At 45.3% G+C, this 27,500-nt stretch overlaps 1 protein-coding gene across 1 annotated transcript in view; it reads right to left on the bottom strand.

Annotated features, from left to right (window-relative positions):
* LOC134436055 (fibrocystin-L-like) overlaps window positions 1-27,500 on the bottom strand; it is a 92,810-nt gene that overhangs the window by 13,974 nt on the left and 51,336 nt on the right. Inside the window, exons 40-65 of the mRNA XM_063185083.1 lie at window positions 27,172-27,372; window positions 25,592-26,123; window positions 24,579-24,827; window positions 23,869-24,018; window positions 22,668-22,842; window positions 21,604-21,760; window positions 20,403-20,559; window positions 19,358-19,567; window positions 18,736-18,865; window positions 17,891-18,132; window positions 17,246-17,382; window positions 15,517-15,785; window positions 13,466-13,787; window positions 12,683-12,934; window positions 9,843-10,029; window positions 8,870-9,061; window positions 7,339-7,490; window positions 6,820-6,979; window positions 6,016-6,122; window positions 5,525-5,619; window positions 4,854-4,942; window positions 3,874-4,028; window positions 2,281-2,529; window positions 1,632-1,761; window positions 1,162-1,335; window positions 324-427 (exon numbers count right to left, since the gene is read on the bottom strand). Of these exons, the coding sequence (XP_063041153.1) occupies window positions 324-427; window positions 1,162-1,335; window positions 1,632-1,761; window positions 2,281-2,529; window positions 3,874-4,028; window positions 4,854-4,942; window positions 5,525-5,619; window positions 6,016-6,122; window positions 6,820-6,979; window positions 7,339-7,490; window positions 8,870-9,061; window positions 9,843-10,029; window positions 12,683-12,934; window positions 13,466-13,787; window positions 15,517-15,785; window positions 17,246-17,382; window positions 17,891-18,132; window positions 18,736-18,865; window positions 19,358-19,567; window positions 20,403-20,559; window positions 21,604-21,760; window positions 22,668-22,842; window positions 23,869-24,018; window positions 24,579-24,827; window positions 25,592-26,123; window positions 27,172-27,372 (4,977 nt within the window). The remainder of the gene's footprint in view (window positions 1-323; window positions 428-1,161; window positions 1,336-1,631; window positions 1,762-2,280; window positions 2,530-3,873; window positions 4,029-4,853; window positions 4,943-5,524; window positions 5,620-6,015; window positions 6,123-6,819; window positions 6,980-7,338; window positions 7,491-8,869; window positions 9,062-9,842; window positions 10,030-12,682; window positions 12,935-13,465; window positions 13,788-15,516; window positions 15,786-17,245; window positions 17,383-17,890; window positions 18,133-18,735; window positions 18,866-19,357; window positions 19,568-20,402; window positions 20,560-21,603; window positions 21,761-22,667; window positions 22,843-23,868; window positions 24,019-24,578; window positions 24,828-25,591; window positions 26,124-27,171; window positions 27,373-27,500) is intronic.

The raw sequence follows: 27,500 nt of genomic DNA, 5'->3' as shown, positions 1-27,500 counted from the left end.
ATGCGTGCTGCGGCCCATTTCGTGCACAAATGCGTGGCCATGTGTATTTTAAGTCAATTTTGCACGAGGGAGAACATCTGACACGAGGTACGCAGACGCGTGTGTAGGTGCAATATTGACAAATCCGTGAGGGCCGATCATTCACACACACACACAAACACACTCTCTCTCTCTCACACAGCTGTCCCAGGTTGATAAAGGGTCGCTGGCGTCACACACACACACACACACACACACACACACACACACACACACACACACACACACACACACACACACACACACACACACACACACACACACACACTCTTCCTATCTCTCACCTGTCCCAGGTTGATAAAGGCCACAGAGTAGCGTGGGTCGCTGGCGTCGGACCAGCCCTCCTGCCCTGAATGGTAGAACTCCACATTCCTCAGCTGGGCTTTGCCTGAGGAGGAGAGGAGAGGGGAGACAGGAGAGGAGAGGAGAGGAGAGGAGAGGAGAGGAGAGGAGAGGAGAGGAGAGGAGAGGAGAGGAGAGGAGAGGAGAGGAGAGGATGAGAGAGGGGGGAGAGGAGAGGAGAAGAGAGGCGGAAAGAATGAGAGGAGGAGAGAGGGGGGGAGAGGATAGGAGAGTCGGAGAGGAGAGGAGAGCAGAGGAGAGGAGAGGAGGAGAGAGGGGAGAGAGGGGGGAGAGGAGAGGAGAAGAGAGGCGGAGAGAGGGAGAGGAGGAGAGGAGAGGAGAGGAGAGGAGAGGAGAGGAGGAAAGGAGAGAAGATGAGAAGGAGGAGAGGAGAGGAGAGGAGAGGAGAGGAGAGGAGAGGAGAGGAGAGGAGAGGAGAGGAGAGGAGGAGAGCGGAGAAGATGACAAGGAGAGGAGGAGAGGAGAGGAGGAGAGTTTAGTTTTATGGCCACATTGGTTTTTGTATTTATTTTATATTCTCAGGTTGGGAGTCAGGATTCCCCGTTTAATCAGGAAAAACACATGTATAGTATGATTCATGTTTAAGCCGTTTCGTGTCATATTGCATTCTGAAATATTGTACTGGATGTAATAATGTTGTTACATCATGAAACATTTCAAATCCTTTTCTCACAGACACTGACACAGATATACGGACTGAATTATAGATATGATCGTCTGTCTCTGTAAGATTTGTGCGATATCATTCAGAGTATTTACCTCTGTAGTCGATTCCCTTGTCTGAGAACGTTCCGACCACCACGCGAGCGCCAAACGATTGGCTCATGAGTTCTGCGTGGGCGTGGCCTATGATCTTGATGTTCCTGGTCAGCAGGCCGACGTCGGCCGCTAGCGTGTAGCTCTTGGAGGAGCCGGCCACGCTATAGGTCCCCGCTGGCAACACACAAACACACACCATTGGACACCTTTATATAACGTTTCTAATTTCACGTTTGACACCTCTGCACTAGGGGCACTGAGGCCTTGCTTACTGAGTATGACGTCATGCCCACACATAGATCCTTTGGGTCAGCTGTTGTGGATGCCACAGGCCTCATATGTATGTATGAATGGGTTAAAGTGAATAAAGTCCATGTTTACATGATGTTTTTAATTCTGAAATAATAATTCCGAATTAAGATACTGTACAATGCTGTTCAATATTGTACCATACTTTCTGGGCGACTGACCGAGATGAGTGTGTGTGAGCGGCTGGTTGAGTGTGAGTGTTGTCATGTCATCAGAGACGGCGGCGATGGTCCTCTTCTCCGTCTGCCAGGCATCATAGCTGGTCGTGGAGATCAGCACGTCATCACCCACCTGAGACGCAAGGAAGACAAACATTCAACCTCACATAGAGAACGAGCAAAATAGTAAATTATGAGGCATCAAATATTAAAGTGAGTCTCTGTAGTTTTTGTGAGTTTGGGTGGTGCCCACCGACATGCCTGTTTCAAAATCTACAGCTACGCTGTTAGAATAAATTGTAACAATAATTTGTCTTTTTAAAAACTTTAAAAGTTTTTTTTTTTTTTTTTTTAAGTCTGAACTTTTTCTCGCTTGTTTGGTGATGTCACCCAAACGTTACAAGTGGCCATTTCTGCCAGCGAACTGCGAACAGCTAAGTGTAATGTAATATACATGAGAATATTACTCCTTAGTTAACCCCTTAGTTACCTGCCAGTCTACAGCCTTGCTGAGCGTGAGAGTGTTGGACAGCTAAGTGTAATGTAACTCATTAGTTAACCCCTTACGTACCTGCCAGTCCACGGCCTTGCTGAGCGTGAGAGTGTTGGACAGCTAAGTGTAATGTAACTCATTAGTTAACCCCTTACGTACCTGCCAGTCCACGGCCTTGCTGAGCGTGAGCGTGTTGGAGCCGGCGGAGGCGGTGCTGGCCAGCTTGGTGTGGTAGACGTTGTGGGGCTTGCCGTACAGGTCCAGGCTGCCGAAGACGCCCAGCACCTTGGAGCCCTGGTTGGGGCCGTTGGGGAGCAGCCAGTTGGGGGTGTAGTGGGTCCCCCTCAGCACGATGTGGAGCTCCCCCTCGTAGGGCTCGTCAGCCCAGCCCGCAATCAGACGCCCACCCTGCAGCCAACAGATGTGACATTGCATTACATTACTCACCCTGCAGGCACCAGCTTACATGACATTAAATTACATTACATTACATTACATTATATTACATTTCTCACCCTGCAGGCATCAGGTTACATTAAATTACATGACATTACATGACAGGCATTATCTTACATTACATTACATAAGCCACCTGCAGGCACCAGATTACATGACATTAAATTACATTATATTCCATAACATTTCATGACATCATCCACCTACAGGCACCAGGTGGTACATTACATTACATGAACTACATTTTATTGGTGCCCCGTGTGAGGAAGTTATTCTTTGCACATCCAATTATTGTAGTTTCACCAACATTATTGATACCCCAGCGCGAGAAGTTTAACACACTTCTCATGCTTCATTTCTTACACTTTTAGTCCTCACACGGGGCACCAATAATGTAGGGGTAGCTACATTATTGTTGCCCCTGGTGTGAGGAAGAATTACTCCTCGCAACCAATTATGTAATTTCACTTACATTATTGATCCCTCTCGGTGAGTAAGAATTACTCCTCACAACCCAATCATGTGATTAAACCTACACTATTTATGCCCCTTGTGTGAGGAATTTATTCCTCACATCCAATAATGTAACTACCCCTACATTATGTAAGGGTTAACGTTCGGCGAGAAGGTCGCTACCGTGGAATAGCAGCACGACAGAGAGAATCTTTAGACCCCGACGCGGAGCGGAGGGGTCTTGTTCTCTCTGAAGTGCTGCTATTCCACAAAGCGACCGACTCGCCGAAAGTTAACCCGCTTATTATATGGATATACTTAAAGGATTCACACATGCGGGGACATTTCTTTAGACCTATTTAATGTTAAGATTGTTGCTGCGCAAAACAAAACAGTGTGTGGAACACCGCTAGGCAACAGCTAGGTAGGCTAGCCAGGACAACAGGTGTTGTCTATCACAGCAGCTGATTTAGAGTGACAAAAGACCGGACCCCCTGCGGAGTGATATGAAACATTCGCTTTAGCCACTGACTTGTATAGGCCTACAAGCCAGTGGCTTTAGCAGTGAACGTCTTGTTGCCATTGACAGCGGTAGCCAGGACAACGGGTGCTGTCTATCACAGCAGCTGATTAGAGTCTTGTTGAAAAGTCGCTTTAGCAGTGAAAAGTCTTGTTGCCATTGACAGCGGTCTGTTATAGACCAACCCGTCCGTTATCGAAAAATAACAGACGTCCGAACGTTGGGGAGCCCCGTTGAAATGAATGGAGCATTCGACAGATGACGTCACAACCATATAATAAGCATGTGAATTGTTCAAACCAAAGGTGTTCTGTGGGGTTCACCTGAATGGAGATGTAGGTAGCGTCGAGTACGACAGGGGTGGTGGAGCGGGCAGAGCGAGAGGAGGTGGAGTTCATGTCGTTAGGCACCTCCAGCACACCCTGCACCGTCAGCCTGTTCAGAGCAGGAGTGCTGCCATCTAGCACCACCCACTGGCCTGGAGGGGAAAGACATGCATGCATGTTGTTAGGGAGTGATTCAGGGGTCCAACTCAATATCTAACCTCCCGTATTCCCCTTCGTACTTCCCTGACACCCCGCAAATGAGAAAAAGAGCATTGAACTGTGCTTTTGTGAGGTATGGAATAAACCTTCTGTCCTCTCATTTTGCTTGTGGCCTCTACTCCCCTAACGCCCTTCCCTCCGTGGAGAAAAAAATACACTTTTCCTGCTGCCATCCTGATTGCAAATGAGAAAATGACCTTTGAACTTTTGTGAGCCATTGAATAAAACTTCTATCGTCAATGACGTCTTGCCTTGGATCATGAGGCCACAAGCTAAAGGAAATATCGGGAGGTTAGATAATGACAGATGAGAAAAAGACGTTAGGAGAGAAAACTAGGGGGAAGGCTGCTATCTAGCGCCATCCAATGGCCTGGAGGAGAAATACAGTAAGCACATAAATTATAGGGGTTGAATGAGAACAGTTGAGTGGAGGAAAAAAACAAGTGTAGGAAGCGAGTGTACAAAAAAAGAACAAAAGAAACAAAATTATGTCAATAGGGTGGAAAGATAGGGAGAGAAGACACAAAGAGAAAAGAAAAATAACAACAGGGGCAAAAAAAAGGATGGGAGTTGAGCAAAAAGAGAAACTGACTTTGTTAGAGGTGAACGATAAGAGAGCGAAGAAGGAAAAAAAGAAAAATATACATTATTAAGTGGCAGAGAGACGACAGAAAAGCAATATGAAAACAAACTGTTATGTTCAGAGGAGAAAAATGAACAGACTGGTGGGTAGAGTCTACAGTATATATTGACGTTACCGATGGGAATGACCACGTCTGAACCTTCTTTGGGCACCTTGAAGTTGTTCTCAGCGGAGTGGAGCCAGAACGAGTTGTTGGACCATTTGCTGTGGTTGACATCAACACAAATCAAAGATTTAACCCCTTAAGACGCGGCTTTATACATTTGTTGTTACCAGTATGGTAATGACCAAGTCGTGGTGCATTACTAAAGAGCCTGTGTTGTGTCATAGTATTGTAGTGCTATGGTAGGTACATTTCAATGACTATTACAGCGTGCCACTGGAGGTACGGCGCGCATTAAGGGGTTAAAAATGTAAGCTCAGGTACATTAAAAAGGCATTGTAAATAGCGGGTGTTGAGGTTGGGAGAATGAATTGGTGTGCGTGTGCGTGTGTGTGTGTGTGTGTGCGTGTGTGTGTGTGTGTGTGCGTGTGTGTGTGTGTGTGTGTGTGTGTATGCATGTGGATGTGTGTCTGGGAGACATGAGGGCATGGGACAGGGTGTTGAGTGCATGCGTGTGGGTGTGTGTGTGTGTGAGTGAGTGTGCATGTGTGTGTGTGCATGTGTGCGTGTGCATGTGTGCGTGTGTGTGTGTGTGTGTGTGTGTGTGTGTGTGTGTGTGTGTGTGTGTGTGTGTGTGTGTGTGTGTGTGTGTGTGTGTGTGTGATTGTGCTTGCAAGACTCACATGAAGTTGGCTGGTCTGCGTGAGGGTCGGGGGGGCAGTGTGGCAGGTGGGGCCGGGGTCGGGGGAATGCAGTTGGGGAAGAAACAGTTGAAGACCTGGAAGTAGGGATGCAAATTATCGATTCATTCATTAAGTGTTAGTTGATTGACCTCATCAATCGACTGACGATAAATTGATAAGCTGCATTTCTTTTATTCAAAAATCTCAATGTGCCCCCCACCCCCCCCCCCCCCAAAAAAAAAAAAAAAAGTATAAATCTTCAAATTTAAAGTAGAAATGAGATAAAATGCTAAATTTCAATTGAGTTCTATTCAGATTCTTTAATCCAAAGGTGATGATGATCCCACTCTTCACACACACTTCATCAGGCCCAGTTCACCTGGGTCTCTCGCCAGTTGAGTTGGCGATTAATTGCAATAAATTTGTATTTTAATCGTTTAACATTTTAATTGACTTAAGTCAATTAATCGATTAATTGTTGGCATCTCTACCTTGAAGTCCACCTTCCTGTCCTGCCTCGCTGGGTCCACACTGGAGCTTCCTTTCCAACGCCCACCGCTGTGGCTGTGGCTGTGGCTGTGGCTGTTCTTACCCGAGACTAAAGACAACAGAGGAGGAGAGAGAGAGGAGCACACACAGGAGGAGAGAGAGAGGAGCACACACAGGAGGAGAGAGAGAGGAGCACACACAGGAGGAGAGAGAGAGAGAGGAGCACACATTATTTATTATTATTATTTATTTATTTATTTTCATTGTATTGTAACTCATGGCGAAGGTTCTTCACCATTGCGGGATAGGGCGGATTTTGACATTCCAGTTTCTAACTCCACAAAAACAATGTAGAAACACTTGGGGAAAAAAAGGGTGTGACCTAGTCAAATAGTCTATCAAACAGCTTCCTTGGTCTGCATTATTATTATTATTATTATTATTTATAACTTACTGATGTAGTAGAGGTTGTTGTTTTTATTATCATTATCATTATTATTATTATTATTTATAACTCGCTGATGTAGTTATTGCATGTTGTTATTATTATTATTATCATTATTAGTATTTATAACTTACTGATGTAGTAGAGGTTGTTGTTATTTATCATTATTATTAGACAGTATCTAACTCACTGATGTAGTAGAGGTTGGTGTTATTATTATCATTTCTAACTCACTGATGTAATAAAGGTTGTTGTTATTATTATTATGATTATTACTATTATTATCATCAAGTATAACTCACTGATGAAGTAGAGGTTGTTGTTGTTATTATTATTATTATTATCATCATGTATAACTCACTGATGTAGTAGAGGTTGTTGGTGGCCTTGTCCAGGTACCAGTCTCCATTGATGTTGGCAGCGTGGCTCAGAAGAGCAGCAGAGGCGTTACGCTTATCCATCACATAGATGCTGTCTGGAGCCTGGGTCAGGTTGTGGTTGATGATGATGTACTCATCAGGCTATAGGAGAGAGAGAGAGAGAGAGAGAGAGAGAGAGAGAGAGAGAGAGAGAGAGAGAGAGAGAGAGAGAGAGAGAGAGAGAGATGGGGGGTTGTAAGCAAGGAGGAGAATAGCATAAAAGTGAACAGGCACATCTCTCAGCCTTCAAGAAGCAAGTAAAGACTCTTCTCTTTCGTGACTATCTACTACACTAATGCTTGATGCTGACATCTGCACTTGCTGTTCTGTATATTTCCTGTGCACTTTGTTTCTATTAGTGATGTCAGCTATGACTATGTCCTCGATTGTAAGTCGCTTTGGGTAAAAAAAACGTCTGCCAAATTGCAATGTAATGTAATATTTAATATTTCACCACGTACCTTAAAGCCGTAGAAGGCAGAGCTGTAGGAGATGTTGGTGAGTTGAGCGCCACCAGCGAAGTGCCACCTGTAGGTCTGCCCTGATGGCAACATGATCATCCAGCCCAAGGGATGGGTCATCCGCTTCTTCATGTGCAGTACCGTACTGGAACCTGTAGGGGGCAGTGGTGGATATGCGGCGGTTCATCAGTACGGTCATCAGTACGGTGTGTGTGTGTGTGTGGTTTCTGTACTGTTTGTGTGTATCTGTGCATCTGTGTGTATGGGACTGTGTGCAGGTGCATGTATGCATTATATGCAGGGGTGCACATAATTTTTTTAGGCCGTTACTCATATGCGCAAAAAAAAAAAAAAAAGGGAGGAGGAGAGAGCCAGGAGCTCAACTCGGTTGCGCTCGCGCTGACTGTCGTTAGATTTACAGTTGATATGCGAGTGACATGTCTATTTTTAGGCATTCATGAGAAAACAGGACACATCGCGTCCCTTACCTGTTCAACACGGAACGCATGCTTTCACTACCACATACGGAACGATTCTGTCCGTTCATCTAGCCTCAAGCCATGGCACTAGGAGCCACTTCTCGGAAAGTTTTGTTTTTTAAATCTCTGACTCAATTTTCTTTGCTGTTGACGAAACTCCAAAGAAACTGATTAGGCTAATGTAGCCTGTTTCTTTTTGGACATGTTCGACCATTCACCAACATCAACAGTCTGGTGAGATAGTCAGTACGCAAGTGCGCTGTAGTTACCGAGGTGGCAGTACACATTGCTAATTTTTGGTGCGGCTGCGCACCTGCGTACCAGTTATGTGCACCCCTGATTATATGTATGCATATGCAGTATGTGTGTGACCGTATTATATGGACAATATACACATCTAACAAACCCACCAAAGATGTTGGAGAAGACGGCGGGGTCTATGTGCGTGCATCTGTGTGTAAGTGTGCAGGTGCATGTATGCATTACATGTATGCATATGTAGTATGTGTGTGTGACCGTATTATATGTACAATATGTAAGGGTTAACGTTCGGCGAGAAGGTCGCTACCGTGGAATAGCAGCACGACAGAGAGAATCTTTAGACCCCGACGCGGAGCGGAGGGGTCTTGTTCTCTCTGAAGTGCTGCTATTCCACAAAGCGACCGACTCGCCGAAAGTTAACCCGCTTATTATATGGATATACTTTAGGACATTTCTTTAGGCCTATTTAATGTGAAGTCTAGGCTATTATAGTTTTTAATGTCAAAAGATTGTTGCTGCGCAAAACAAAACAGTGCCGTTGTGGAACACCGCTAACAGCTAGGTAGCCAGGACAACAGGTGTTGTCTATCACAGCAGCTGATTAGAGTCTTGTTGAAAAGTCGCTTTAGCAGTGAAAAGTCTTGTTGCCATTGACAGCGGTCTGTTATAGACCAACCCGTCCGTTATCGAAAAATAACAGACGTGCGAACGTTGGGGAGCCCCGTTGAAATGAATGGAGCATTCGACCGATGACGTCACAACCATATAATAAACGCATTTAATAAACCCACCAAAGCTGTTGGAGAAGACGGCGGGGTTTCCCTCCAGGGAGGTGGGGGTGGGCTTGTTGAATGACAGCCGGTGGAAGGTGATGCCCGGCTGACAGACGACCCCGGGGAAGCCCACGCTCCACTCGGAACCGGACACGCACCGAGACGGGTCCAGCAGGCCGCTCGCCGGAACCACCACACTGCCCGCCGTGCCTGCATGCAACACAAATTGTACAGGTCACAAGACATAAACATTAGGGAAATGAGCAGTTAACAAATTAACAAAAAAAAAATGGAAATTCGAGTGTGTGTGTGTGTGTGTGTGTGTGTGTGTGTGTGTGTGTGTGTGTGTGTGTGTGTGTGTGTGTGTGTGTGTGTGTGTTGCAGTATTTCTGCGCCAGGTTGGCCGATATAGCCAAAGCCAGAGCCAGTTTACTAGAGAATGTCCAGTGTGTCAATCCATGCCTGCAGTTCACCTAGAGGGCGCTGTCGAGAGAGCGCAGCCCATTCATCTCAGTGGAGTCTGCACTTACCCATTGGCGCCCCTTGAGTGCAGTACCACCCAGAAAAGTAGTGAGTGGACACAGTGGACAGTCCCTAGTAAACTGGCTCTGGAGTTGGCTATATCGGCCAACCTGGCGCAGACTGTAAGAATGGCATTGTTTCTAAACAAACTGTGGGCTACCAAAGTTCTCTATGCCTCGTTTTACATGTCAACAACCCTGCGACTCTACAGAATGAAGTTTTGAGCAACTTTGAGCGTCGTAAATGGGTGGAAAGTAGAGATTTATAACGATGGCTACTTCTATGCCCTGCTGAACCACAGCAAAAGCCCAATGTTAGCATCGGCTAACTAGTGCTAAATTTCTCAATGAAATGCACGAATGGAGTTCAGGTATGTGCCCAGAGTTACCCCTCGGACGGCATCATGTTTTAACACCATTTAAGCCATTTTACACCAGATTTCCCCTTTAAGGAGGTCAGCTGACTATACCTGTGAGAGTGCCGTCCATGTCCAGGAGGTTGACCTCGTGTTCCCAGCGGAAGCCGGCCTTGTTGGGGGAGTTGAAGTACTGGATTCCAGAGAAGCGTGCCCCCCAGCCCCCACACAGCTCTTTGCACTTCCCGTCTATGGCCGTCACACCAATAGCCGCACAGGACGGCCGGTTGTAGTTCATGAACTTAGAGGAGAATACAACAGAAAGGGTTAGAGTAGAGAGGAACATAGTACAAAAGAATACAAATCAATGTATTAAAAAGAAGAAGAATCTGGTGCCACATGGATGTCTTTTTTCTGTTGTTTATTTTTTCAGTGCAATCAGACTAACGTTTCGACATGCGTTTCAAAATGCGTTTTCGACTGTATTTTATTTCACAAAAAGCAACGTTTGGATCCACCAGTGAGATCTTCCTCAGCCGTTTGTGAAATGAAATTAAATATATTTAGGAGCTCATGCTCAGTATGCAGACGACTTCATCACACTATTGACTGCAGGACCCATTTCCAGCCATGGATCAAGGGGTTAGGGCACTAGCTTAGGCCGGCAGAGAGCCAGTTTCAAATCCAGCCTGCGGTCATTTCCTGATCCTCCTTCTCCTCGCTCTCTCATTAATTTCCTGTTTCCTCTCATACTGTCATACTATCCAAGAAAGGCAATACCCCCCAAAGATACAGTGCCCTCCATAATTATTGGCACCCCTGGTTGAGATGTGTTTTTTAGCTTCCAAATATTTTATTTTTTTTCTAAATAATATGGGACCTTAATGGAAAAAAAGAGAAAAATCCAACCTTCAATACAAGTGCATTTATTCAGTGGGGAAAAAAATCTCACATAAAGAAATAATTATTTGACATCAAATAATGTGTGTCACAATTATTAGCACCCCTGGTGTTAATATTTTGTACAACCCCCTTTTGCCAACAAAACAGCACCTAATCTTCTCCAAAAATGTTTCACAAGATGGGAAAAGACAGAAAGAGGGATCTTCAGCCATTCCTCTTTGCAGAATCTCTCTATCTATCATCCAGAGACCTGGGTCCTCTCCTCTGTACTCTCCTCTTCAGCTCACCCCACAGGTTCTCAATGGGGTTGAGGTCAGGGGACTGAGATGGCCATGGGAGGAGCTTGATTTTGTGTCTGGTGAACCATTTCTGTGTAGATTTGGCCATATGTTTAGGGTCATTGTCTTGCTGAAAGACGCAGTGACGACCCAGCTTCAGCTTTCGGGCAGAGGGCAACAGATTTTGATTTTAAATGTCCTGGTATTTCAAAGCATTCATGATGCCATGCACCCTAACAAGGTTCCCAGGGCCTTTGGAAGCGAAACAGCCCCACAGCATCACTGACCCACCCCCATACTTCACAGTGGGTATGAGGTGCTTTTCAGCATGCGCATCTTTTGTGGTACGCCAGACCCACTTAGAGTGTTTGTTGCCAAAAAGCTCAATCTTGGTCTCATCTGACCAAAGCACACGGTCCCAGTTGAAGCCCCAATACCGCTTGGCGAACTCCAGACGCTTGCGTTTATGATTGTGAGTGAGGAAAGGTTTTCTCCGTGCATGCCTCCCAAACAGCTTGTTGGCGTGTAGACAGCGCCTGATGGTTGATGTGGAGACTTTGTGACCCCGGGATGCTACCGTTTGGTGTAATTCTGTAACAGTGAGCTTTGGAGATCTTTTGATTTCTCTTACCATCCTCCTCACTGTGCGTGGTGGCAAAATAAACTTGGGTCCTCGTCCAGGCTTGTTTACCACTGTTCCAGTTGTTTTGAACTTCTTAATTATTCCTCTCACAGTGGATATGGGCAGCTGCAGTTGAGTGGCAATCTTCTTGTAGCCTCTGCCTGACCTGTGAAGGTCGACGCACATCTGCCTCACTTGTATGCTGTGTTCCTTTGTCTTTCCCATGTTTAAGAGTGGATAAGAGAAATGGCCTCGGTGTCACGTCATATTTATACCCCAGGGAAACAGGAAGTGATGAATTACTAATTAAATGTTCCTACATACTCTGGTAAACTTTGTAAACTACTGTAGAAATGACAGAAATGCTTCAATTATATTTATTTCCTGAGAATTGTTAAGGGTGCCAATAATTGTGGAACAGGTGATTTAATGAAAAATAATTATTTTATAGTCAGGGATTTTTTTATTTTCTTACAATTCATTTGAGTTGAAGGCTACATTTTCCTACAATTTTCAGTGTGACAGTATTCTTCTGCAATAAACACTGAATTTATTTTAAGGCTTTTAACACATCTCAACCAGGGGTGCCAATAATTATGGAGGGCACTGTATATGTATATGTTTATGTAATACATAAAATATACATTATAAACATAAATTACTTGATGGTTATCATTATGTTTAACTTTTGAGGGAGGAAACCAACGCACACCAGAGGTTTCGAGGTGCAGGTAGCGGGTGCAAGATCAATTTTGTAGAAGAAGGTACCGCACACTCTTGTCCATCGTGCTGCAATTTATTGACAAACAACGTTTCGGCCCGTATGGCCTTTTTCAAGTTTTAACTTGAAAACTTGAAAAAGGCCATACGGGCCGAAACGTTGTTTGTCAATAAATTGCAGCACGATGGACAAGAGTGTGCGGTACCTTCTTCTACAAAATATCATTATGTTTAATACACTACAATACTTTATTCCCATGTACTAGTGCATACAACACTTAATTCCCATGTAGTGCCTTCTGCTGCTTTCTTGGCTAGGGCTCACTTGGAAAAAGAGGCAACAGGCTCAATGTGACTACCATAAAGAATTTAAATATAGAAAATAAAGACATCAAACAAATAAACATATGAATGAAACAATATGTATATACCTTGGTGCCGATGACGCTCATGCCGTCGTCGAGGGGCAGGATGACGCCCCTGGTCTGGCAGTAGTCGCTACCCAGCATCAGCTCGTCCAGGTAACCCACCATACTGCCGTTGACCACCGCCGCCCCCTGCTCTAGCCCAAAGTCACGCACGAAATCACTGATGATGCGCTTGCCCTCGATACCCGCCTTCTCATTGTTGACCATCACGAAGCCGTTGAACTGCACCGCTCCCACGTCCACCCACTCTGCACCCTGTTGGGTTTTGGTTGGACAGAATGCTTTATTTTACTGTACAATATTATATTACGTATATGTACAAAAAGTATTTGAAATATGATTTCATTATAATACAATTTTAGTATATAAATGTACATTGATCTTTTATTTTGATTCCTGATTGCTGCTGCACTTTAAGATTGATCATTTATTTTGCTATAAATTAGTGTATACAGACAGAATATGATAAATGTCTATCTATCTATCTATCTATCTATCTATCTATCTATCTATCTATCTATCTATCTATCTATCTATCTATCTATCTATCTATCTATCTATCTATCTATCTATCCATCCATCCATCTATCTATCTATCTATCTATCTATCTATCTATCTATCTATCTATCTATCTATCTATCTATCTATCGTATGATGCCGGTGTCAAGTAAAGTGCTATCAAATAAATCAACTGGTCAATGGCCTGAATTTGGTTCATCTGAATTGATGTGTCACAAATGTCCAACATAGCCTACATAAATAAATCAAGTTGCCAAGTGTCGGACCTTCTCGCAGTTCCAGGTGGTGAGATTGCGGAACACGGCGGGCTCGGGCCTCCTGCCGTTACAGCGGCCGTCCTGGACGGGGTGGAACTTCTTGAAGATCCACAGTCCGAACCAGCCCTGCGAGTGAACCGTGTTGTTGGAGAACTCCCCCAGGGGCACACGCTGCTGGCATATGTTGTCGTTGAAGCTGGGCCCGTCCGGGTGCTCGTTCATGCGGTACCAGAAGCCGAAGTGGGTGCCACCGGCCGCCACGTTGTGCCGGATCACGTTGTCCGCGTTGGTCACCCAGTAGGCAGCGGGGGTCACGTCATCATTCAGCAAGCTAATAGAATAGAGAAGAGAGAGATGCTTTATTTATCTCCAAGGAAACTGAGGTATCCAGTCGAATACACATAATAGATAGCTAGCTAGCTAGATAGCTAGATAGATCGTCATCATTTCCAAGGCTGGAGATAGAAAGACAAATAGGTGGATATAGTAAATAATACGACAAACAGACAGACAGACAGACAGACAGACAGAGCGTCCTGGATCTCATGTTCTGTGTTAGGGAGCCAATAGTCTGCGGGTGTGACATCATCATTTAGCAGGCTGAAGATGGGTCATTAGATACATAGACAGATGTGAGATATACGTTAAGACCTTGTGGCAGATACAGTATGCTGAGTCCATGCATGGCTTCTAGGGGGGGGGGGGGGTAGTTTAGTCACAGCCCTTATAGAGACTTACCACTTGCTATTAAGCCCCATTGTATCGGTATTTTTTGTATTAGTTCTATGGTTTTTTGGCTGCAGTTCCAATGAGTTCTCCACTAGTCACGCATCGGAGACCAAAATAAATGGGACCCAACGGAGCTAGATGCTAAAAATCTTAATTTTAACCCAGGTCTCCTCAACAAAGCTCAGATGTGAATGTCGTTCTGTAGACTTCAATAAAGGTTTCACTCAACAGTTTAATAAAAAAAAACACATATGTCCGTTTGATTTATTACAGGAGGCGTTTTTGTTGCTCACTACTCGCTAGCATTTTGCTAAGGATGTGACGTCATAGACACTTAAAATCACTTTTTTAAGCATATGCGTGGCTCAAAAGATCTAAAACTCAGCCTTGAGTATTTTCTATATATAGTCTTTCGAAAGCAACATCCGAATTACACGAGAAAAAATCATATACTGAGATAAAGGCACCATGAGGGGTTTTGCTCCATAGGACTCCATTCATTCTGGTCTCCGGGCCGCCACGTGGATAAGGGTGGAGCCGCACCTACAGCTCTGAATCTGCCATAGAACTAATACAAACCTGCCTCGATTCGGAAACCGGAAATACACCGTGAAACCAACTAGTGGCATATCTGGACTTATAGAATATGTGGTTTAGTGTGGAGATGGTCTACAGGACATAGCTCTTGTTGAAATGTGCCCATCGCCATCACACATTTTTTCAAACCAAACTCAGTCCACTGTACTGTTGGTGCACCTAAAAGTAGACCCAACAGGAAAAAAAATGGGACTATGTGTGACGGAAGTCATTTTGCAACTGTTCACCCACCTCGGGGATCAAACCTGTATCCTCGTCAACTACAACGGTCTGGCAATGGGAGACACAGTATGATACCGCTGGGCCAAGAGACTAGTCTCTCTGCCCAACGGCACGAGGGAGGTTTTTAGAGGGAGATTTTTACCAGAGGGAGGTTTTTACCAACGTTCTACGCCAACTCTGCTAGTTAGCCTCCGTTACATATGTTCTCTTTTTATTATTTTTCTGGTCCGTAACGCTGATTTTCAACACAACTGCATTGCCCCAGCAGAGTGGTATTACCTGGTGCTCAGAGAGACCCAAAGTGTGCAATGCAAGATGAGGGTCTTTTAAATGCAACTCGTTTTATGTTTTTATGTGCTTCGGAGGCTGAGATATTTCGTTTTTTATAGGCTGAGGGCACCTTTTCCCAAAAAAGGGCTAATTCATTTAGCAGGCGTTTTTTGCAGGTGTCTCAGGTTAAAATGGGTTACGGGCCCCGAAGTGTGAAAACACTGTCAGCAGAGTGTTGTTACCTGGTGCTCTGCTTGACGAAGACGGCCAGGTTGTACTGCACCACATTGCCTGTCTCAATGCCGTCCTCAATGAAGAAGGCCCCGCCCATGATGTTGTAGATCACATTCCGCTCCACCAGGAGGCGATGCGTGTTGTGGATGGTCACGGCGCGGTTGAAGGTCTGGTGCAGGGCGCAGCCGCGCACGTACGACTTGAAGTTGACATCGCCCATCAGGTGCCAGTGGATGGGGTAGCGACCCAGACGGAAGGCCTGGCCAGCGTTGAAGATCTGCAGGAGACAGATCATGTGGAAGAGAATTTAGAGGCAGAAAATGTTAAATAATTATCCTGGATCACTGTGTGCGATAAAATGAACAATAGTCGTGGATCCCTTTGGTAAATGAACAATGATACTGGATCACTGTGTGTGGTAAAGTGAACAATGGTGCTGGATCAATGTGTGCAGAAAAATGAACAATGGTCCTGGATCCCTGTGTTAAATGACAAATGATCCTGGATCACTGTGGCAAATGAACAATGGTCCAGGATCACTGTGGTAAATGAGCAATGATCCTGGATCACTGTAGTATGAACAATCGTCCTGGATCCCTGTGGTAAATGAACACTGATCCTGGATCACTGTAGTATAAACAATCGTCCAGGATCACTGTGGTAAATGAAAAATGATCCTGTATCACTGTGTTAAAAGAACAATGATTCTGGATCACTGCAGTAAATGAGCAATGATCCTGGATCACTGTGGTAAATGAACAGTGGTCCCGAATCACTGTGAGCAAGTATATGAGATAGAATAGTATTTGATGATAAGTGTTCGTTTTTGTCATCTTGTCAAGATTAGGAGATCTTGGCTGGCTGGAGAGGCAAGATAATGTGGAAGAGAATTTAGTGAAGAGGGAATGTTAAATGCAACTATATGAGAAGCGACCTTTGATTATATAAACTAAAGTGTATTAGGTTCATAGTGTCCTGTTTTTGCAATCTTGCATGGATTTGGAAGGCCTGGCAGGCACTGAAGATCAGTGTTGAAGGTAGGCCAAAGAAATTACTTATATGAGACCGGCTGTTTGATGATATTCAGGTTATAAGATTTAGTATCATGTTTTTGTAATCTTGTAAAAAATTGGAAAGGCTTGGTCTGTGTTGAAGATCTGTGGGAGAGAAGCTTGCCTGATTTTCATAGACTTCAGATCACTACCACGATTCTGGTCTGACCAGGACTATAACGATTAGCATTTCCATACAGGAAGAACTTTGTTTCCATGGCCTGGTTAACCCGCCTCCCTCGGCTTGCTACTGGTTGAGGGATGTGCCAAAGTTTAAACCAAACATTTATTAGCCCAAAAAACGTCTCTGCTTAAACCTCGTCACTGCCTTGAACTTGCCTCTACCCAGGACGGTTGGAAATGCTCAGTTGATTGGCTCCAGACAAAATGGGTGGAGTTCCCACTGTAGCGGGATTGAGATAGCTCCTGGCCATACTGTGTGTAGCTCAGCCAAAGGCGTTGCGTCACCAGTAGGGTGGAGCCCGGCTAGGAGAGAAGGTCATGGGGAAGAAACTTAGATGCTGAAAAGGTTTAATGCAACTACTGTACATGAGATACAACTTTTGATGATTTAAAAGTTATAACATTCATAGTGTCGTATTTTGGCAATCTTTACAAATAGACAACAATGAGAAATGTTAAATAAATTGTTAAAAAAGGATCCTCAGCGATCCTGGGAGTTTACCTCAACATGTTCGATTCTGCCGATGGCCAAGTTCTCTCCGGGTCTGGGGGCATGGAACATGATGCAGCCGCCAAACTGGTCACTTCCTGTCTCTTCGCCAAAGCGGCCCTGGAAGCACGTCTGTGTAGCGAACTCGCCTGACAAGTGGAATTTAAACTTATGTTAGTATCATTACATTACACTTAAATGACGCTTTTATCCAAAGCGACTTACAGTTATTATTTTACAGGGTATTGGTTACAGTTCCTGGAGCAATGTGGGGTTAGGTGTCCTGCTCAAGGGCACCTCAGCCATGGACGGAAGTGTAGGGAGAGGTTAGGGTGGGATCAAAACTACAACCCCCAGACCAACTCCCTATCACTAGGCCACGGCTCCCCCATGTAGTTTGTATTACTCTCATTTAATTCACACATTCATACAGTCATTTGCCAGACAGACTATATCACAACTGAGATTTTTCTCGCCAGGGAGGTCGATCTAAATTGTTTAGGATACAGTTTCAAACTTGATGGAAAGCGTCTGGTGTCTGCATGGTGGATCGGTATACAAACTACAAGTTTCTGTTTGTTTAATAATATGTCTTGGCCCCATCCCCGTGCCGTGGTTTGGACTATAATTACCACTACTATTATTGACATTATTCACCTGTGTCAAAGCCTTCCGGACAGGCCTCCACTTTGTCGTTCCACTCGACCTGGTTGGAGCCGCGCACCACGATGTTCCTGGTGAGCAGGCCCACCTCGGCGCGGGCCTCGAACTCGGTGCCGTCGGGCAGCGTGACGGACACCCCCAGGTGGGTGTAGTTCAGGCCCTGCGTCAGGGTGAGGGTGCGGCCATCAGCCGACACCGAGGAGATGAAGCGAACCTCGTTCTCCCTCTGGCTGTGTCTGAGGAAGACAGATATACATACATACAGTCAGGGAAGCCGACAAGAGGGGACAAAGGGGTCAGTTGTCCCGGGCCCAGGGACATGGTGGGGCCCATAATGGGGACATGGGGAGTCCTCATTACAATAAATGCATTGGGTGGGGGGCCCTTTCAGATAACTTTGTCCTGGGCCAAGCCAAAGCTGTCAGCGGCCCTGCATACAGTCATGTGCATGTAATGGAGGCCAACTAGCAAAGTGGAACGGTAGTAAAACCTCCCTCCCGAAGCCTTATACAGTATTGGTAGCGCTGAGCTGTCAGACTGGTCCTTTAGCTCAGCAGTATCGTGCTGTACATCAGTGTTTTCCAAACCTTTTTTCTCTCATGTACCCCCCGAGCCTTTTTGTTGTGCCACAAGTACCACCTAACTTGTGTTTTACATCGCTTTTTCTATTCCAGTGTGACTATGCTCCATGCATTTGTTAAAATTACATTTTTCCAAGTACCCCCTTCAGTGTGCTCACGTACCCCTAGTGGTACACGTACCCCTGGTTGGGAAACACAGCTGTACATCCCATGCCCGAACTGGAGCGTTGACTGAGATGTGGTGGACTGTGCGATTACCTGTCTCCAGTGGTGGCGATGACCACCTGGTCTCCGCTCCTCCAGGTGACAGGGTGGGTGAGGACCAGCGTGTTGGAGCCACCTGCTGCCGTCTGAGCCAGGCGCGTCCAGGTGACGGGGACGGGGATACCTGGGGGGGACAGGTGTCACAGCGAGTCACGTGAGCTGTAAGCAGAGCTATCTGACTGCAGGGGTATTTGGTGGGGGAAACAGTTGTGTCCGTGACAGTGGCTTAGATTTCCTGCTGCTTTCTAGAAGGGCGTGAGCAAGGCTCTAAATTAACACTGGCCAAGCGTCCGAATGCTGGTAACATTTCTGTTTGGATAATAGAAAAGACAAACTTACTAATCACTTTGACTCAATAGTGGGTGTGAGCTTGGCTAGCAAGATTAACATCTACTAGCCATTTTGTCCATTCCACCAACAAACTTTAATACAACGTTTCGGTAAACCTGAAGAAGGTTGGATGACTGAAGCAATGTTTCAAAGTGTCTTGGTGGAATGTACAGTGTGCAGGATTTCTTTACACTTCAATGACAACCCCACTGGGATAATATCCTACGCACCTGTCCAACTACAGAGGTGTGCAAAAGCGTCATTTTGAACTGTTGCTGATCTTTACCATGCAAGTCGAGCACTCCCTCCCTGACGCCCAGGGTCTTGGCTCCGTAGACAGGTATCTCAGGTGAGCGTAGGTGGCCATGGAGAGTGATGATGGCTTTGTGCTGGAACGGTTCCTCTTCGGTTCCCACCTGCAGCGTTCCTCCGTTGGCGATCAGGATGTTCTCCGCTTGCAGTTCGATGTCCTTCTCGTCAAAGATCAGCTTTCCACCTGAGATTACATGGAAATAAAGCCATGTTTTGGACCATTCAAAGAAAACGCGATATTTCTTGTAAAAGATCAGCTCTTCAACTGAGATTTCACAGAGATGAGGGAGAACATGCTTTAACTTCTATTCACAGAAAAGACTGCTGTCTTCGTAACAAAACGGTACACTTTCTCATCATGTTTACTAATTTAAGACACTGCTAATCATTGCACAGTAGGTAATTACTGACCGTAGATGAGGAGGATCTTGCTAATTGAGCTATATTATATTATATAAGATATTGCTAATGCTAATTGAACTACATTACATTTTAGAGTAGGCAATTACTGACCATTGATGTGGAGCATCTTGCTATTTGAGCTATATTAGATGAGATATTGCTAATTGAGCTACATTATATTGCACAGTAGGTAATTAGTCACTGACCGTTGATGGGGAGGATCTTGCTATTTGAGCTATTTTAGATTAAATATTGCTAATTGAGCTATATTATATTATATGAGACATTGCTAATTGAGCTATATTATACTGTATATACGGTATACCATATACAGTGAGTAATTAGTCACCGACCGTTGATGAGGAGCATCTTGCTAATTGAGCTACATTATATGAGATATTGCTAATTGAGCTATATTTATTATATTATATAGTGGGTAATTAGTGACTGACCGTTGATGAGGAGCATCTTGCTAACTGAGCAATATTATATTATATAGTGGGTAATTAGTCACTGACCGTTGATGAGGAGCATCTTGCTAATTGAGCTACAGTATATTATATGATGAGATATTGCTAATTGCGCTAAATCATATTACACAGTAGGTAATTACTGACCGTTGATGAGGAGCATCTTGAGTACGGGGGTGCTGGTGTCCAGCAGGATGGTCTGTCCTTCGGTGATGACAGCGAAGGTCCCCTCCTCAGGAGGGTCCAGGCCACTCCAGGTGAAGCGAGAGGACCACACGTCGATGTAGAAGAAGTCTGCATGCTCCTGCACAATAAACATAATAAATAGTATTACACTTAATTACGTATAAAGGTGATGATACACTAGGAAACAATACTAGAAACCACACCACTATTGGGCAACAATACTGTAAGATTTTATTTGGACAGTTCATCCCTACATCACATAACTTTGGAAACATAATCAGAAGTGGGAGGACCACAAGATCAATGTGGAAGAAGTCTGCATGATCCTGCACAACACACAAGCAGCACAAAGTGTTTTTCATCTTAACTTTGGAAATATCATCTTGAGTGGGGCGACCACATGTCCGCATATACAGTATACAGAAGAGTCTGTGTGGTCCTTCAAATGTGTGTACAGTGTACAGTAGGAGCAGTAGAAGGACAGTAGGCAGACGTGAGTGAAAGCGAAAGTGAAGTGAAAGTGAAAGCCCACTGGGAAACTCCAACTCCCATTGTCATTGTGGCACAGCACTCCACAGCACACAAGTGAACACTGCACACAACAAAATTGTATTCATGCCTCACCCATGCAAGGGGGCAGCCCTCAGTGGCGCCCCATGGGAAGCAGTGCGGCGGGACAGTACCATGCTCAGGGTACCTCAGTCATGGAGGAGGATGGGGGAGAGCACTGGTTGATTACTCCCCCCACCAACCTGGCGGGACGGGAGTCGAACCGGCAACCTCTGGGATGCAAGTCTGACGCCCTAACCGCTCACCCATGACTGCCCGAGTGTATGTGTTTGTGTGAGCGTGTGCGTTTGTGTGTGTTTGTATGTGCTCGTGTGTGTGTGCCTTTGCGTGTAGAGAGGGGAAATGTTCTCCAAATTTCCCAGCCACTTTTCAATTGTAGGTAAACTTTGAGAAAAGAAATACCAAGAGTGAGCAGACCTAAAAAAAATAAAAAAATAAAAAATAAAAAAAAATCCGTATTGTGAGTGCATCTGCCTGTCTGTGTGAGAGAGCCCACTCACCATCTGAGCGATGCCTCTGTCTGTGTATGTGAGAGAGCCCACTCACCATCTGAGCGATGCCTCTGTCTGTGTATGTGAGAGAGCCCACTCACCATCTGAGCGATGCCTCTGTCTCCAATCTGGACGCGGACTTTGGTCTCCTGGGACTGCTTCTGGGCATTGGTGACACACACGATGTGGCTCATGTTGGCGGACACCACATCACACACTGACCCTGCGATGGTCACACTCACTTCACTCCTCTTGGTGCTGAAGAGCAAACAATGACAGAGTGCATTAGTAAGCACATTATGAAATGCACAGACAATGCTGGACAATGGCTGATTGAGACAAAAGACATTATTGGAAAACAATTGTGCCTAAGTAATTTGATTACATCACATTACATTACACTTAAAGTAAAAGCCGCTTTTATCCAATCAACTTAGAGTTCTTTTAAGTACAGGGTATTGGTGACAGTCCCCGGAGCAGTGTGAGGGCACCTCCGCTCAAAGGTACCTCAGCCATGGAGTGAGATAGGGAGTGGAAGGGTGGCAACCTACCAAGCTCACCAAGCTTACTGTACTATGGTCATACTTGTAAATATTTGTTCATTATTTTGTAAATATTCACGAAAAGAGGAAATTGGCAATAGGCAGCACAGTTTCAATGAGCAGCGCAGTTGCAATACCTATTTTGGTCACCATCCTACACAGTGCACCTTTAAGAACAGGTATCTGTTGACAACAACAATGCCTGGCCCACTGGAACCAAGTCACCTGAAAGGGCCCTCCATACAATGCATACAATGTGATGAAAACCCAATTCTGCCCCCCCTCCTATCTCCCTGGGCCTGGGACAACTGACCCCTTTGTGCCCCCACTGTTACATTACATTACATTGCGCTTATCTTACGCTTTCATGTATTCAACGCGACTTACAACTATTGGTATTCATTACAGTCCCTGGAGCAATGTGAGGTTAGGTGCCTTGCTCAAGGGCACTTCAGCCATGGACAGAAATGTAGGGAGAGGTCAGTGGGGATTCGAACCGACAACCCCTATTGAACGACCAATCCTCTAACCACTAGGCCACGGCTGCCCACTGTTGCCTTCTCTACTGGTGGCAGGGCTGAAGTGGCCGATCTGGTTTTTCGAGCCACAGTCGAGTCGCACACCTGAAATTGGAGCCGGTGATGGTGAGCCTGGTGCCACCGGCTGTCCCTCCTCGCCGCGGAGACACCGCGCTGATGACGGGTGTCAGGGACGATTTGTACGTGTAGCCGGCCGAGACGTTCACAGAGTCCTTGCCGTTCGTCACCGTGACGACGCAGGCCTGCTCCGCATCACTTCCTGTGGGCGGGGGGGGAGGGGAAGGGTGCATCACACAGACTCCATCATTCATCCATCATTGGGGTGAGGTGGGGGGTGGAGGGGGGAAGAAATGAGGTGTGTTGTGGAGAGAGGGGTAGCAAACATCATACAGTCCATTATCATGCAACCATACGAGTACAAGTCACAAGTAAAAGTCAGTGAAGTCAACACATCTAGTATATCTCAACCCAGTGTGATCTCACCTTCAGTATTCTGAAAATGCTTCTTTACTTTGTATCTAAAGTTCAAAGGCTCTGCACGTTCACTATCTGGGAACATAATAGTCTGCACATGTCAGATCATACCGGTAGGTCAGCATATCTCAGTCACATCATATCAGTGCATCACAAAAATGCCTTTGTAAAGTGTGATTTGGCAACGTCACGTTCCATTCTTGTTTTCAAAGGACTCCTCCATGGTACAGTAGAACAAACTTCCAATGAACCGTTAAGCTGTACGGGTAGTTGCTGTTTTGAAACACAGATTACACGCCACCCTGCACGTGAAGAATGGGCTTGTAGCCTGGGGCAACGTGGCATAGGGTTCAGAAAATCATTACAATAAGCTTGCGGGAATGCAGTAAATTCACCTGTCACATTTTACATAATACTATACTTATATCGCTATCTATAATTTATACAGGGTAAAAAACTTTCTCACTTGGAGTTATGTTATTTTCATTCCAACCTGACAGCTAAGTGAATGCATATATAGATACATAAATGTGTGGTTTGTGTAGATTAATTTTGTAAATGACATGCTGTGCCACCTTGCTATAAAGCACCTCCTAAGGGCTAAGGCACCTCCCATGAAACCAGTGACCCAGGTTCGATTCTGACCCGCAGGCCACTTCCTCAGCCTTCCCTTTCTCTCTCTTACAATCCTATTACTTCCTATCACCATCTTCAGCTGTCCTAGTTCTAATAGAGGCTAAATAAAGCCAACACACGCACACACACACGGACACACAAACAGTGTCTGTGACTGCCATGGTGTCCACCTTACCGTTAGCTGGAGGTACGTGGCAGTGGAGCTGGGTGGATGTGGAGGTATCTCTGAGGACGTGGCACTCTCCTTCACAGATCCACACCCGGGAGGAGTGGGGGTCGAAACCAGCGCCCTGCACCTGCACCAGGTTACCCCCACCCAGGCTTCCTGCAGAGGAGAAGGTCAAAGGTCAATTTGGTTACAGTCAGGGACACTGACAACTTTGGATGGGTTCATTTCCTAACCCCACACTGCTCCAGGGACTGGAACCAATACCCTATACCAGTGGTTCCCAACCTTTTTCTTAAGGGACCCATGTTTTTACTATTGTAAGCTTTGGTGACCCAACCACGCGAGCGCCCGCACGAGACGGAGTCACAAGATGCCCTCCGTTTCCTGCGAAAACTTCTTTTAGTTATTTTATTCCTCAATTCGTCTTTGGTCAAATATAGAATAAATGTTTAATGTAGCACTTACAATTTGTTGCGTCTATGCATTTATTAGTTAAATGCTTTGTCTTTTATTTAACATGGGCTATATATATTTAAAACGAAACCCCTTAAAATCAAGAGGGCTCCGCGACCCCCTGTGGATCTTTGGCGACCCATAAGGGGGGTCCCGACCCATAGGTTGGGAACCACTGCCCTATAGTCAACAACTGTACTGTAAGCCACTTTGGATAAAGGGATCAGCTAAGTGTAATGTAATTTAATGAAAAATGCTGTTACCTTCTGAGGGCCTAACGGCAGTGAGTTGCAGCTCGTAGTTGAAGTTGACATCGCCCTCCGCGTATCCTTTGACCTTGTGCTGGAGCATGATGGGAAAGGTGCCCCCGGCGTGCTCGCCCACGGCACAAGTCACCAGGGAGTTTGTCACCGTGGCAACGGTACAGGCCACGCCGTCGATGTGGACCACAATGAGATCGGTGTCCGTGCCGAAGCCGGAGCCGGACAGAGAGATGACGGTACCACTGGGACCTGAGGGACAGAAGAGGGACACGTGACAGATTGAAGGAGGAAAACAAGTTGGAGTTGCTCAGTTGCAATACTGTTGGTGGGATACATGTGACTTCTTTGTGTCTCTCTCCCTTTTTCTCTTTCTTATGAGCGGGAGATGACAGATTCAGTAGAAGGAGAAATCGAGCCAGAGTTGCTCAGCATAATACAGTATGAGGGAGGTAAGTGCAAAACCTGTGTTTTTAATGAGGCTGTAGACCATGAGTTTCGTCAATACTATCGTGATCATTTAATTACTGTCAGAGGTTTGTTTCAGACACAAACCCAGTCTTTCTAATGGGGCTATAGATGAGACTGATGAGAATCATGGTCAGTGTTTCCTAAACTGCAGACACCTTTCTGTGGTGGAGCACCACAGAATAAAGATGAGGCACCATAAATTGGATCTACAGGTGCACATACAGTGCATGTCAATGGGGCCACACAAATTACTCTTGCACTGGCCCAATATTGTTTGATTATAAAACTACACAATGCTACTTTATCTGTATAAAACCAGGTTTTAATGCTATATGAAGCATGTTTCAAGATCACATGTTATTGTATATTTCTATGTTCTCAGGTGATTTATTTGATACATTTTATTAGCCTGATTAGGGACTGGGGTTGACCTTTAGCCATCTGGCTATAGACCTTTTATGTATTCACATCTTCAAGATGTGCAATGTATTGTTGCTGCCAAATGAACTACAAATACAAATAATAAAACACTGATGCTCTCCTACCTGTCGCAGGGCTGACGCTGTTGAGGTGTGGCGTGAGCGCCCCCGTGTAGTCGAAGGTGAGAGGTTGGTACTGCACCTCTAGCACTTGAACCACCACCTGCACTGACCCAGCAGCGTGGGGAGGAGTCAGGCACAGCGCCTCTCCTGGCATTACCTCCAGGATCTCACAGGGGGCGCCACCCACCATCACGCTGGTGTTGCCCGCCAGGAAGCCGTTACCAGTCAGCGTCAGAGGGGTGCCGCCAGCAGTGCTGCCCGCCCCTGGACTCAACGTGGCGACGACTTCACTAGTCAGCGTCACCTTGCTTGATAGCGCCAGTCCTCGTGTTGTCACGTCAACTGTCACGGGGTGCGTTCCACCGGGGAGGGGGCCCACAGAGAGGGTGATGGTGGAGTCGGTTACCGCGGTCACATCCAGTTCGTACGTTCCGGCGTGCACCAACACGTTAGCAGCGTCAGTGCCGAAGCCGGTGCCTTTGAGGTGCACGGTGGTGCGTTTGCCATTGATGGTGTTGGGGGTGACGGCGTTCACCTGAGGAACAAAAGATGACAGGAGAGGTAGGAGAAGGTTTCAGGCGAGATATTTGAAAGGTTAGAAGTAAGAAAATCTTTGGTGTAGGTGCGTCAATGGACTTCATGTCCCACCTTCAAAGCTAGAATCAATTCCCGCCATTTCAACCTGGATGTCCAGGCATAGTGCTAACTGGTCTGACATTTTGTTTACTTTTTTGTTCCGTTTTCTTTATTTATTAACTGCTGTGTCTCGGAACAAGTGTCCCTCGATCTAATTAGTAGTAGTGGTAGTACAGTAGTAGTAGTAATAGTAATTGTAGAAGTAATAGCAGTTTTTGTAATAGTAGTAGTAGTAGTAGTTGTAATAGTAGTAGTAGTTGTAGTAGTGGCAGTAGTAGTAGTAGTGGTGCTTGTAGTAGTAGTAGTAGTAGTAGTAGTATTAGTAGTAGTAGTAGTAATAGTAGTAATTGTTGTATTAGTAGTAGTAGTAGAAGTAGTAGTAGCAGTAGTAATTGTATTATTATTATTATCAGTAATATTAGTAGTAGTTGTAGTAGTTGCACAAGTAGTAGTAGCAGTAGCAGTTGTTGTATTATTATCATTAGAATAGAAGCCTAGTAGTAGCAGTAGTAGTTGCTGTATTATCATAAGTAGTAGTAGTAGCAGTAGCAGTAGCAGTAGTAGTTGCTATACTATTAGCAGTAGTAGTAGTAGTAGTAGTAGTAGTAGTTGCTGTGTTATTATAAGTAGTAGTAGTAGTATTAGCAGTAGTAGTTTTTGGATTATTATAAGTAGTAGTAGTAGTATTAGCAATAGTAGTTGTTGTATTATCATGATCATTAGTAGTAGTAGTAGCAGTAGATGTTGCATTGTTATTATTATTATTATTATTAGTAGTAGTTGTAGTAGTTGCACAAGTAGTAGTAGCAGTAGCAGTAGTAGTTGCTGTACTATTATTATTATTAGTAGTAGTAGCAGTAACAGTAGAAGTAGTAGCAGTAGTAGTTGCTATACTATTAGCAGTAGTAGTAGTAGTAGTAGTAGCCTAGCAGTAGCAGTAGTGTTACCTGTGGAGCCAGAGAGGCCAGGTAGGTGTAGGTGCAGGTGTCTCCCAGGCAGGTGGATGCAATGCTGCCCACGTGCACGACCACTGGCCCACTGCGGGGAGAGGTGCTGGATGGGGAGGTTCGACACATGACCATGGTGTAGTTCGCCCAGAGCGTCTCGCAGGGGAGGCCGGCTACACTCACAACCAGGTCCATTCCACTCTAGAGGCCAGAGAACAGGCACAAAGGAATGGCCAATGGCCAGTTAGATAATGCTTTTACTATAAGAACAATCTGCAACAATCCCTGACACAGCCGCCATTTCTAGCTCTTTCTGCCATGAGTGACAT

This window comes from Engraulis encrasicolus, chromosome 20, assembly GCF_034702125.1.
Source record: "Engraulis encrasicolus isolate BLACKSEA-1 chromosome 20, IST_EnEncr_1.0, whole genome shotgun sequence".
NCBI lineage: Eukaryota > Metazoa > Chordata > Actinopteri > Clupeiformes > Engraulidae > Engraulis > Engraulis encrasicolus.
This window is presented reverse-complemented; position numbering and strand designations above follow the sequence as displayed.